Source organism: Danio rerio, chromosome 18 (assembly GCF_049306965.1).
Source record: "Danio rerio strain Tuebingen ecotype United States chromosome 18, GRCz12tu, whole genome shotgun sequence".
In the NCBI taxonomy this organism is placed as follows: Eukaryota; Metazoa; Chordata; class Actinopteri; order Cypriniformes; family Danionidae; genus Danio; species Danio rerio.
The window spans coordinates 45,103,527-45,117,500 of record NC_133193.1 but is presented as its reverse complement, the minus strand read 5'-3'; the positions used below and the strand labels follow the sequence as shown (position 1 = coordinate 45,117,500).

At 36.0% G+C, this 13,974-nt stretch overlaps 1 protein-coding gene across 11 annotated transcripts in view; it reads left to right on the top strand.

Moving 5' to 3' along the window:
• cntn5 (contactin 5) overlaps positions 1 to 13,974 on the top strand; it is a 444,462-nt gene that overhangs the window by 402,263 nt on the left and 28,225 nt on the right. For all 11 annotated transcript variants that reach the window (XM_073928913.1, XM_073928910.1, XM_073928911.1 and 8 more), the window contains 2 exon segments: positions 1,439 to 1,588; positions 4,358 to 4,428. In XM_073928913.1, the coding sequence (XP_073785014.1) occupies positions 1,439 to 1,588; positions 4,358 to 4,428 (221 nt within the window).

Sequence of the window (13,974 nt, the reverse complement as noted above, 5' to 3'; positions counted from 1 at the left end):
CTTTGTGGAAAATTCTGGGATTGAATTTTCCACAAAGAACACTCATTTAGCTAGAATAAACAGTAATGCTGCCTGTTTATTGGAACAGCCTTCGTATTAGGCTGTTCCAAAAAACAGCCTAATTGAACACGTTATTCAATCCCAGAATGCATTTATTTGTGATAGACAGACAGAAATGTTCATTATAAATATACTTTTAATTAATTACACTACTTGTAACTTTTTGTTTTACTCCATATTTTCCATATGTTTTTTTTCATTTATAAAAATAAATCATATAATAAATTATTCAATATTATTATTCATTCTTTTTACATTTGTAACTGTAATTATATGTAAACTCACATTTAAAGTGCAATCTATCTCTGTTGTCTATAAAACTTTTCAGTACATAAATTAAAACAATTTAAATTCTTTGCTCATTTCATGAGACTTTTTCTGTTCTGAAATGTATTTATTTTTACCATAGGCATGCAGTGATTTTGTTCTGTTTAAATGCATTTATTTTTAACATAGCTATCTAATTATTTTTATTTTATTTTAAATATTTTTTTTTGCCATAGCTATGGAGCTATCTTATTTTTTTTTATTATTATTTTATTTTATAATATACACATATGTATGTATTTATTTATTTATTTATTTATTTATTTATTACCATATATGGACCTATTTTATTTTATTATTTCACAATTTTTCAACTAAATTAATAAAAAAAGAATTGGTGCTGTTTTTACATTTTAATACAATTTTATGTAGTAAATTTATTTATTTTTACCATAGCTATGCAGTGATTTATTTCATTAAGTTTAGTTTTATTTTATTTTATTTTTTTTATTTTATTATTTTACAATTTTTCAACTAAATGAATAAAAAATTGGTGCTGCATTTAAATTTTAATAAATTTTTATATAGTACATTTGTTTGTTTTTACCATAGCTGTGGTTTACCACAGTGATTTCATTTTATTTTATTTATTAATTTAATTTAATTTAATTTAATTTAATTTTTTTATCATTTCACATTTATATACAAAACATCAATGTTTTGTATTTTCTTTTTGATACAATTTTATGTAGTAAATGTATTTATTGATTGATTGGTTGATTTTTACTATAACTACAGCGATTTCATTTTATTTGTTCAAAATCAATGTTGTTTTATTTATGTTAACACAGTTTTATTCAGTAAAACATTGTGCAAAAAATGTCTTTTTTAATTGTCACCCATCTGTGTACTTAATGTATGTATATGAATATCACAAACATACCATGTAGGTGTATTTTTAGCTCAATCATACTGTACAGTATCACTTCAAATTACTTCAAAAAGCTTAGAGTCTATCAGGACTTACTCTCAACAGACATCAAATCTTTGCCTCTGTTATAAAGCTGTATTGATTTCATCCTTTTTAACCACCATTTTTACTCCCACTCAGATCCAGACCCGGTGACAGGAAGCATGGAGTCAGCCATGGCAGTGGATCTCAACCCCTGGGTGGAGTATGAGTTTCGGGTGGTGGCCACAAACAGCATAGGCACAGGCGACCCGAGCCCCCCATCCAGAGCGGTGCGCACTAAAGAAGCAGGTATATCTGTCTTTAGTTCACTCACCCATGAATGTGTCCTCCAACACAACAGAAATCTAAATAAACAAACAGTTTCCTCTCAAACAGCCTCGTTTATCCTCTGCTCGGGGGATCGTGTGACTGCGTGTTGTGACACATTTTTACGACTGCAGTCACCCGCTTGACTATCCAGGGTGACCCTGGTTCCATTTTAATTGGAGGAGAAGTGGAAAATAAGCCGCTTACATGAATTTAAACAAGTTTTTTTTTGTGCGTTTGAGCTGAAGCAGAAAGGCACTTGTGCCCTCAGGCAAAGAGGCTGCAGAATTCTCTATTTATGGAGAACAAAACCCTCGCTTCAACACGCTTTGGTTCAAAAAACATTCAGCAGGCCTGCTCCATTACGCAGCCACAGAATGTCCCAGTATACGAATATAATGACAGCTCGTCTTTTGTCATTGTTTAAAGCAGACTGAATTATTGCGGTTGTCGTTGTTTGACACCGCTCATTAAAGGAAAGGTTCTGTCATTGTTTATTCTCCCTTGTGTCGACCCAAACTGGTACACTGTTATTTTTATGTGTGATTTATTTGCGATGAATCTTCGCATAGTATATTTACATACATACAATAATTGTTGTAATAACAGAACAGTTACAAAAGAAGCAATTACTAGAAATAGGATATATTAGCAGTTATGTGCAAAACTGGCAGTTGATACTAGCAGTGTGGTAAAACCAGAATGATCTCATGAGAAAACGTAAGTATTTTACAATTTTTGTCAGTTTAGTGGCTAATTCATACGAATTCGTACGAGTTCAGTTGTATGAAAATGTACGATTTTAAAAAGGAGGCGTGGCACCCAACCCCAACCCTAAACCCAACCGTCACTGGGTGATGATTAAATCGTACTAAATTGTACAAATGAGATCGTATGAATTCATACGAATTAGCTACTAAATCAAAAAGGTACGAATTGCTGTGAGATTGTGTTGGGTAAAACATTGTAGATATCGAAACATGCTTGTGCTAAAACATAGTAGCAGGATGTTTAAACAATCTTACTGTTCCAAGTCATGCTTGAAACATATTAGCATAGTGTTTCTATCAGTGTAATGATGATAGAAGCACGTCAATGTCCCATTAGCATGCTAGCCTTGTGCTAAACTGTGTTGTGTTAGTGACATGTTAACACTATGTTAAAACACGCTCGAAACATGCAATCATTGTGTCAAGCATTTTAGCAATGTGTAAACCACGCTAGAAAATGATAGCAGTCTGATAAACCATGCTAACAGTGAGTTATACTAGCAGTGCAGTAAAACATGGTAGAAACCTGCTTAAAAAGTTTTACAGTACGGTAGAAGCATGTTAACACAATGTTAGTGGTGTCCTTAGTCATCCTTGAAACATGTTAGCACAATGCTTATAACAGTCTGAAAATATAAGCACATTTATTTCATACTATCAATGTGTAAAATCATACAATAACCATATTAGCCTTATGCTAAACACGCTGACAGTGTTTTGTGTTCAAGAAATGTAAACGGTGTGTTAAAACCTGCTATAAACAGACAATTGCTGTGCTAAGCATGCTAACAGTGTGTAAACCATGCTAGCAGTGTGCTACAATATAGTAGCAGTGCATGGAAGAAACATGCGTGAAATGTGCTAAAATATGGAGCATGTTAAAGCAATGCTAGTAGTGTTATACGTCATCTTTGAAACATGTTAGCAAAGTGTTTGTAACAATGTGATGATGTTAGAGAGACTGTTAATGTCATGCTAGCATTGTGGGGAATTATTCTACAACCCTAATAGCCTAAAATGCTAAACGTGCTGAGAGTTTATTGTTTTAAAGACATAATTGCACTGTTAAACCTGATAGAAACAGGCAATCACTGTGCTAAGCAGTGTGTAAATCCATGCTAGAAAATGGAAATTGTAGCAGTGTGCTACAATATATTAGCAATTTGATAAAACATGGAAGAAACATGTTTGAAATATGCTAACATTGTTCAAATAATGTTAGTAGTCTCTTAAGTCATACTTGAAAACATGTTAGCACAGTGTTTCTACCTATATGATTATGCTAGAAGAATGCTAATGCTATACTAGCATTGTGTGAAATCATGTTACAAACATGTTAGCCTTGTACATTTTAGACAGGCTGACAGTGTATGAAAACATGCTAAAAGCATGTTGTATTTGCTCTAAGCTTAGAACTTTGAAAAGCATGCTTGAAAATGATAGCAGTGTGTTAAAATATGCTAGCAGTCTGTTATACTAGCAGTGTGATAAATGGAAGAAACATGCGTGAAATGTCCCAAAACACTGTAGCACCATATAAAAACAATGTTAGCAGTGTCCTAAGTCATCCTTAAAACACGTTAGCAAAGTGTTTCTAACAATGTGATGATGCTAGAGAGAATGTTAATGTCATACCAGCATTGTGGGAAATCTATCTATCTATCTATCTATCTATCTATCTATCTATCTATCTATCTATCTATCTATCTATCTATCTATCTATCTATCTATCTATCTATCTATCTATCTATCTATCTATCTATCTATCTATCTATCTACTTTAAAAACTGTTTCAAACTTTGTTTCTTTACTAATTTAGTCTTTCAGGATACCTAACCTTGTCAGTTATAAATATTCATTAGGAGTTATTAATATTCATTATCACATTTTTTTTTACATGCAGGTTTTAGTTAATAGAAAGTTCAGCGTTTAAAATAATGACATAATGCACAATAACGTTGCATTATTTCTGTATCTGCAGTACCATCTGTAGCCCCTGCCAACGTTCGAGGAGGGAACGGCCGCAGGCATGAGCTGGTCATATCCTGGGAGGTAGGTTTGCACTTGGCATGTACAGTGGACTCCCTACTGTGAACTCTTGCTATGCTAATGAATATGGCATAAAAAAGACTTGCAGTTCTCGGGCCAAATAGATTCATGCAGCTAATTGACTTGAGCGTTCGTAATTGTATCTGGCCATAATTGCCACAATCGCAATTTGCATGTTGAAGGATTGCGACACTTACAGTCCCAAACCCTATAAGAACAGATGAATGAGTATAAACTAAATGGAATTTTGTGCTTTGTAGAAATGCTGTTGGAGGCAAATTGGACTGAATAGCGGTGAAGGTTTATTCGAAATCTGCTTGATAATTGTGATCATTTGCAAGCTTTTTTTAATAGCACCTTTCTGTGGTTTTCGGACACCGAGGAAGGATTCAATAGGGTTACAGAATAATAGTATTAAAAAGTGTTAATATTAACATGAACTTCGTAGATCAAACATTATGCAAAACAAATGACATAAATATGCTAAATAATTCATATGACAAGGGAAAAATTGAAAAATATTTTTTTATATGCTGATCAGATTTATTCATTTCCATTGATGCACAGTTTTATTGAGATTCAGGGCATATCACACAACGTGTCCATGTTTATATCATCTAAAATTGTTATTTGGATGTTGCATCTTGTGTTAGAAGCTCCTGAAATACACTGAACAGTTTTCCACCAGAGAGCTTGTGAAATCTAAATTGGAGTTTTGTAGTTGTTAAGCCATATCTGTAAGCCTTGAGGCTAGCTGGTCTATTCTGATGTTTAGCATGTATTACATTTAATTTAATTTATTTTACTGAAGTACTTTGCAGCCATCACAAAAGTGCAATTTATGGGGATTAGCTATGAGGCGGTGGAAATTAAATACAAAATAAACTTGATGAAAAAAAAAATCTATCGTAACACAATGTATATGTTTTTGCTTATAAGGTATTTAAGGGATAATTCACCCAAAAAGGAAATATCTGCCTTAATTCACTCATTCTTGAATTGTTCCAAGGCAGTTCCAAGGTTTTTTTTTTCTGTTGAACAGAAAATAAGATATTTTGAAAAATGTTGCAAACCTGTAACCGCAACCATATTAGCAAAAACTAATGCTATTGATGTCAACGGTTACCACTTTCCAACAATTATCAAAATAAATGTTTAAAACCCAAACTACTTGGGAACAAATCAAGAGCGAGTAAATAATGGCAGATTGTTCATTTTTGGGTGAACTATTGTTCATTATTAACAATCATTATTAATAATAGTAATTTATTAACAATCAAAATCAAAATAATAATTATATATATATATATATATATATATATATATATATATATATATATATATATATATATATATATATATATATATATATGTAACAGACAATTACAGATAATGAATACGTTTGATGACAGTATTATCTTGAATATTTAAAGCAATATTTACATGTATTATAACAGATGTTAGAGTAAACATTGCATCCTTTTGATATTTTACCACAACCATTCCAATACATACAATTTTAGAAGGAGCGCTATCCTGCTGGAGAGTTTGCCCTCTCCTGTGGTTTGTAATGTAATGGGGAGCACAAATGTCTTGATACCTCAAGCTGTTTATGTTGCCATCTACTCTGCAGATCTCTCGCATGCCCCATACTAAATGTAACCCCAAACCCTGATTTTTCCTTCACCAAACTTGACTGATTTCTATGAGAATCTTGGGTCCATGCGGGTTCCAATAGGTCTTCTGCAGTATTTTGTGATGATTGGGATGCAGATAGATAATACAGATAATCAATCTAAAAAATCTACCTTCTTCCACTTTTCCAAATAATCAACTAGAAGTAAAGTTTTTTTATTTTTTTGCTCTTACAACTGGGATTGACGACAAGACCTTTGTCAGGTAGTGTACTAATAATCTAATAAGAATTAGTTGCTGTATAGTTCCAATGTAAAGAAACGTGATTAAAAAAAAACATCATTTTATGATACCTACAGTACATTTCCATTTATTTATTTAGTTTTGCAAATGATGGACGCAAAATGCAATTCATCATAAAGAGCCAAATAATCTAATACAAAGAATCAGCAATTTGTTGCTGTGAAATGAAAAAAAATACAATTTGAGAGCCGCAGCATATCGAATTGCTTCATAAGATGGAATTTATGCTAAAAGTCATCTGAGTGTTCTGTCCTTTTGGAAGCCGCGGCCGCCACTATATGGAAATTACTTTGATTAGACACACGAGAGAGATGAAAATGATCATTAACCTTGAATTCTCAAAACACTTCCCCCCGAAACTGATGTTTTGAGAACATCTGTTTGTTAGATGAGATTTAACATCAATTTTTTTGTATATGTAAATTGGATTGCTTGAAGTGTTTGCTAATGGACAGATCACCTTTACCTCTGTTCTCTGTTTGTGAGCGGCTGCACATTAACAAAGCAAAAAAAAAGGAAAAAGGTTTCCAAATGAGGCCAGTTAAAGGTGCGATTAACCGGGGAATTGTGGAACAGATGTACGCTGAAGTGACGCTTATTCTTGCAGTTATTAAATCAGGCCCAAACTGTCACCCGCCAAATAACTTTCATATTAGAAAGAACCGTACCTCGGTGAGAAATTAAAGATGATAAGGCTCATCCCAGATGCAGCGGAATACTTTAACAGTGATGACTTGCTAAGTTTATAACCCTCCCAGAAAGTTATTACTGTAACTACAGAATAATTGTGGTTTTAATTTGGCTTTTTTGATGACGGTTCAGTTAGGTACCTATTAAAACATTCACAGGATACACTAGAAAAATTTTTTTAGAGATCGCTTAGAGCTCTAAACATATTTTGGAGCTAATGTTTACCTTTACAATGGGAATATTTTAAAGACACTCGAGTCTATTTAAGCATTAATTCTGTTCTGCTTCATCATATTAGGAGAGAGGTACCCTGACAGGAGCTTCAGGTGCTATTTTGAGACACATATTAAGCATCGTATTAAATTGCATATCATTTAGCAGACACTTTTAAAGCAAAACGATTTGCAGTGCATTAATTGGACTCTCCCCCCAGAGCCCAAGCTCTTTACTCAAGGACATAATGGTGACTGAGCAGCCTTATGAATTCACTAATACTTTAGTTAACAAGTCTGCAATACCTGTAATGTAACCTTTTCTAGCACTGACACTTTACATTAACCATTTGAGGACTACTGTACTTACATGCCTCATTAGTGGTAACCAGATTTAAGCTCAAATCTGTCGAGAAGACTTGAAAAGCATTCATAATTGCTTAGGATTCGACATTAACATTCAGTAATTGGCATGTGGATATTAAAAACTGCATTAGGGAGTTTATATGAAATGGTGTTAAAATAACCAGATAAGACAAGCACATTCCTTCATCAGCTTTAAGACTGGAGTTGATTCGTTATTCTAAACAGTGTTTTAGTCAGTGTTTTAGTTAAGGGCGACACGGATGGCCCTCTGTGGTGCGGCAGAAATATGAACAGTGTAGAGTCGTGGCTGAGTACCATGGACTGCCGGTGTGTGTACCCTGATAGAAACCTATGTTTAGAATTCTGAAATGCATGGCGCTGCGTGGCGCTATGTGGCACGTCGCTGAGCAGCGCGATTTAGCGTGTGACCCCCTTAAGTCTGTTTGTGGTTGTCTGTCTGTGTTCTGTTGACTTGTCGGAAAGCACTTTGGCCCATGAAGCTGTAAAGAATCGTGCTATATAAATGACATTGTCATTGTCATCGCATAGTCAAAATCACATCATTATCCTTTATCATTCACTTTCGCCAATTGGTGAAGTTTTTTCCTTGACGCTGTCGCCACTGGCTTGCATAGTTCGGGACCTGTAAAGCTGCGCATTGATGGATTTTCTCTTCAGTGTTAGGACTCTCAGCAGTGAATATTAAACCACACTGAACTGAGCTAAACTGAGCTGACCTTAACCTCTGAAAACTGAACTGACACTGTTTTAATTCACTATAATCTTCTATGTAAAGCTGCTTTGAATTTATTTGATGTACACACTGGAATTTAATGTGTAAATGTGTTTCCGTCATAGTTTATGATTCACACTCATTAAATAATTTCTTTATATAGCTTTATTTTACATTCTTAGGAGATACACAACACGAACGTCTCTGTTTTTGTATCTCCCAAGCATGTAAAACAAAGCTATATAAAGTAATTATGTGCAAATCATGACCTTCTAAATGGTGTTATTACGTATATTAAATCACCAAAAATGTTAAAACCGCGAGCGTGCAGTGTAAACTTCACTACTGAATGTCAGTTTATGCACATTTTTTTTCCTATCAGATAAAAACGTCCATCCAACTCAGTTGTGCACGTACGTTTTTATGTGTATTTTCAAAATAATCTGCTTTTTGCCGTTTCCAATAAGCATTTTTATGTGCATAAAAATAAGGGGATGGAAACATAGCTACTGATAGCTCCACGATAAAACGTTTTAATTTAACCAGAAGTAACGAAAAGTTGTTTCGATGGGGTAGAGAAGGTTATGGTTTGGATTTGATTAAAGGGTCATGACACCCCCCACTTTCGGTGCAGGTCTACTTGAGAATTTTTTCAAAAGGTGCATCATAGTAGGCGTGGAGCTTCGCGAGCAAAGGGTAGGAGTGGGCGTGATCAGCAGGGGAGAAGGAGGGGAGCGAACAACTGTTGTCAGTTAGCTTATATACAGATAACCACAATTTATATCATTATAAAGATAATCGTGTTCATATAAACACTATAAATGAGTACTTCTCCCTCAGTCCCCGGGTCTGAATGCAGACTCAGTGCAGCAGGTCTCTTGCCCTGTCTATTTTAACCATTAGCCCTTTTAATAATCTAGAGGATTTAGCAGCAGCACAGCGATGTGTCTAACTGTGAACGAACTCCACTGATAAAAAGACAACGTCGTCATTATCCAGTTCTCATATTGCTCTCTCGACAAAAATGGTGGCTGCACACATACAGCTTTGCTGTATCGGCCCTTACAGCTTCACACGGAAAAACATGCAACAAACCCATTGGATCATGGAAACAAACACATAAGACCGTTTTCATGAACGGCTAATTACTGTGTGCCATGGGTCTGTGGATGCGGTCTTACCCAGTCTGCAACGTGTCTCACAGCTTGGCACTGGCAGGTCTGCCTTGCCTTCGGAAACCATGTGCAGTCATGAATAATTAAGAAGCAGCCTTTTCTCATAGGAGAAGAAAACTTTGCTATGAATAATAATAAGAAACCGACACGTCATCTTTGCACTTGCAGTTTTGCGCTACTTTGCTGATTTTGATCCCGCCCCAAAAATCATTTTAAACCTGGAAGCTGAAATTAGCTGACAAAAGTTCAAAATTATCCAGTTTTTCCCACAATTAAAGCCAACATGTGCTAACATTGTCTTAACAGATGCTCAACACACACAAATCTATTAATATCTCAAATAAAGTTCTCAAGGGTTTCGTGACCTTTAAAGATTATGAGGGCAAAAAGAAGTGCACAGATACATAATTTATAACAAGCACTATATAAATATAAGAATAAGAATTTTGGATTTCATGTTGACTTTTTTAACCTTAGTTAGTTACTCCAAAAGCATCTCTGGCACACAATCCATTTTTACTCCACCTTGTTTATCCACATCCTGATTAACCACTTTAGGGTCTAAACCGGTTCTGCATCTCCAATCAATATGGGTGGATTAGAGAATATGCTCCTCTGCTTTGGCATTCGGGGCACGTGAACCGACTGCTGTTCTGCCTCTCCAATCATCTCTGGGTGGCTGTGGAAAACCAGGGCGGCTGGTCTGAGTGCTGCTTATTAAACAGGATGAATGACTAAACAGCTCGCCCCGTCTGCTCATTAGTGTCTGCAGAGAGAGAGAGGAAAAGTATTACGGGCACCAGAAGCAATGGACTGGACCATTACAGTTGCCCTACTTCCTATTCCATGCAGTATCAGACGCTAGCAGACTTCATTTGCTCCACGCTTGCTGCTTCTTTGCCCAACAGCCTTTTCAGATGCACATTTTGCTTAGTTTTGTAACAGTCACCCTTTTCTTTTTCTTTTTTGTTTATTTTAATGGCCATTTATTGGTCGACCCATGCAGAAAAGCTTGATAATGTTGCTTTAAGAATTGTTCCCTACTGAAAAATCCAGCTTAAACCAGTCTATGTTGGTTGGCTAGTTGACCAGCTCGGTTTTAGAGAGGGTTTTGACCATTTCCAGGCTGATTTCCAGCCATTTCCAGCCTGGTCTTAGCTGGTCAGGCTGGAAAATGAACAGCTAAATCCAGTTAAAACCAGCTTGACCAGCCTGGTTTAAGCTGGACATAGCTAGTTTTGACTGGGCTTCAAGCCTTGCTAGGCTAGTCAAGCTGGGTTTAGCTGGTCATCACCTAGCCTGACCAGCTAAGACCAGGCTGGAAATGGCTGGAAACCAGCCTGGAAATGGCCAAAACCCCTCTAAAACCAGGCTGGTCGACCAGCTAAAACCAGCCAACCAGCCTAGGCTGATTTAAGCTGTTTTTTTTTTTTTTTCAGTAGGGTAAAAAGACACATGAAAAAAAAAATAATTGTATTGATTTTATTAGCTCGCATTGCTAACATAACTAACCATATTGTTTTTGTTTGCAATGTGAGCTAACAAAACTAATCATATAAATTGTTTTAACAATGTGAGCTAACAAAATCAATTTGGTTATTTTTATTATACAGTATACATGATATAAAGTTGATGATAATGTTGATTCAAGAGATGATAAATAACATTAAAACCAGCCATATTGATTTTGTTAGTCCACATTGCTAGTGTTGTGGTGAACAATTTATCTGTGCATGTCAATAAGAAATTCATTAAGTCATTAAGTGTTCATCCTAGTGTTCATCCCATCTAAAAATGATATCTGACAATGCTTTTCCTGTTTATTTTCTGTTAGCCTAACTAGACTAAAAGCGACCCTCTGGGAAATGTGAGGAGCTAAGCTAAAAGCTACTTTGCAAAAGTAGCTCAGCTACATCTGAGCTATTTTTAGCAATTTTATAGCCTCATAGCTCTGTGAATGTCGGTGCCGTCACGTTATGATCTGCAATCGGTAAATGTAGCCTGTATGGATGCCACTGCGCTACTTGACTAAAATAATAGCTTTGTTAAAGAAAAGCTATTTGATTTATGAAGTAGCAATGCTACTGCCACACTACTGAGAAATGTAGGTAAGCTAGTAGCGTCCCTACTTGTAGCGACGCTACAGCGTAACACTGGTCATCCAGGTACTTCTCGCATACTGTTTATCAGACATACAGTACTACTCGGCTCCCATACTGCTTTTAGAGTACTATATAAAATGGTACTATGCAATGTCAGACGCAGCTTCGAACTACGTCTGTCTGAGGTATTGGCCAGGGTTAACATACTTACAGTAACTACGCCCCTCCAACTGTCAATTTTAACAGCACCATGACAACAAGCAGAAATGGTGAGGAGGAGGAGTCTGTTAGGTTGTAATGTCTCTCCCGAAATCCTGTTCCTGATTCTTCTGAATGAAATCCCTTCTTTACTACATCCGATCAGCTTGCAGTGGGAAAAAAAACAAGTCACACCCATTGTTTTCTCATTGAATATTGTGTTTCTATATGAACTGCATCACAATATGAAAAAAAAAAAAAACTGTTACAGCTTCCTGTTCATACATATTTTTTAAAGGGGTGGTCCACTATGATATCATATTTCAAACTTTAGTTGATGTGTAATGTAGCTATGTGAGCATAAACAACATCTCTAAATCTAAGACGCTTAAAGAGACATTGGCTCTTAAAGAGTTAGCTTAGCAAAGCCTACAGCGAACAAAATTTGGGGACTTCAAAAAAGCACATCTGGGTTAATGATGTCAAAAACCCTTCATGTTACGCTTATACACCCCGCGCAGCGAAGGGGCTTGGCCAGAGGCACTGTAATGTTATAACAAAGACTCTTCCTGGTGATGTGGAGCTGATCTGCAAATCACAGCACATTATGTTAGCTGACCAATCAGAGCATATTGAGGGCGGATCTTCAGATGAGGAGATGAAAGTCGTTTTCATGTTAGCCGAGTAGCTGTATAGGATATATGAAAAAAATAACCTGATTTTCTACAAATGAGGCATGAGCACACATCACTTTACACCCCATTAACACAAGCAAGCCTTAACAAAAAGCCCTTTAATTCAGTTCATAGAAACACAGGAGATGGCAATTCATTCTGCCTGAGGCGACCCCAGATTAATAAAGGGACTAAGCCGAAAAGAAAATGAATCAATGAATGAAATACAGGAGAGAGTTCATCACACTTCCATTGCTCTAAAAGTGTGTGCTAAAGTATTTAGCGTGAAGGTACAGCGTATTCTCTCCCATCATCTGTCTGCATCTTGTTTTGGGTGCTGTCGCCAAGGGATGTGATAATTTCAGGAGCGGATGGGAATCAGTCAGAATTTGGCGTGACGGACAGATTCGCTGCCAAAAAGAGAGGAGAGTACAGGTGTTTGTCAATTATTAAAATTGCCCAAGATTTAATTGCGCAGGCTTACGTTTTAATTAAATTTCTATCTCCCTTAATAGATTGCATTCCATTCTATTAAATGCCTAGCAGGTGTCACAGACAGACTCTGATATCTCCCCCCTCTGAAAAAACATCAAGCAAGTGTCAAATCTCTTTTGAAAAATGCAGAGAGGAAATTGTCAGCAGCTGGACAGGCAAAATCATCTTGTGTGACCAGCAGACTGTGTGCAGCTTTCCAGAACAAGTGTAATTTGCGAGATTTAGCAGGAATAAGATACACTGCAGTCTGATCTACGCTGATTTCATGGTATCTTCATTTTATTTATTTTTTATTAAAAATGTAATTTATTCATGTAAAGGTTGAAATGGACATAAAATTATATATATATATATATATATATATATATATATATATATATATATATATATATATATATATATATATATATATATATATATATAAATATATAAATATATATAAAAGGATGTAAATTTAATTAAATGGGAAGAACACAATACTGGGGTGTATTTTTTTGTTGTTTATTTAAATCCCATTAACATGCATTTACCTGTATTTCAAAAGTTCACACTTAGATAGTGCTTGACTATTTAAGCTAGTTTGGCATGCTGTCCCGGGAGAGAACCCTAAGCTCGGTGATAGATGAGCCCAAGGCTCCCGCCTGGTCAATAAGCATTAGGAGGGATATGAGATCAGGTAGTTCTCGATAGCTCCCAAAATAAATCACTATTGGCGCTAATTTGTAGTATGTGCTTGTGACTTTAGCTTTGCATGGTTTTGGGGTGTGGGAGGAAACCGGAGTACCCGGAGAAAACCCACGCGAACACGGGGAGAACATGCAAACTCCGCACAGAGAGTATCGGTTGGCTCAGCTAGTGTTGAACCAATGACCTCCTTGCTGTGAGGCAACAGTGCTAGCCACTGAGTTGCCGTGACGCCCGAACTGAGGAGGAGGGAGAAGGGAAGGATGGGGGGGGGGTTTCCAA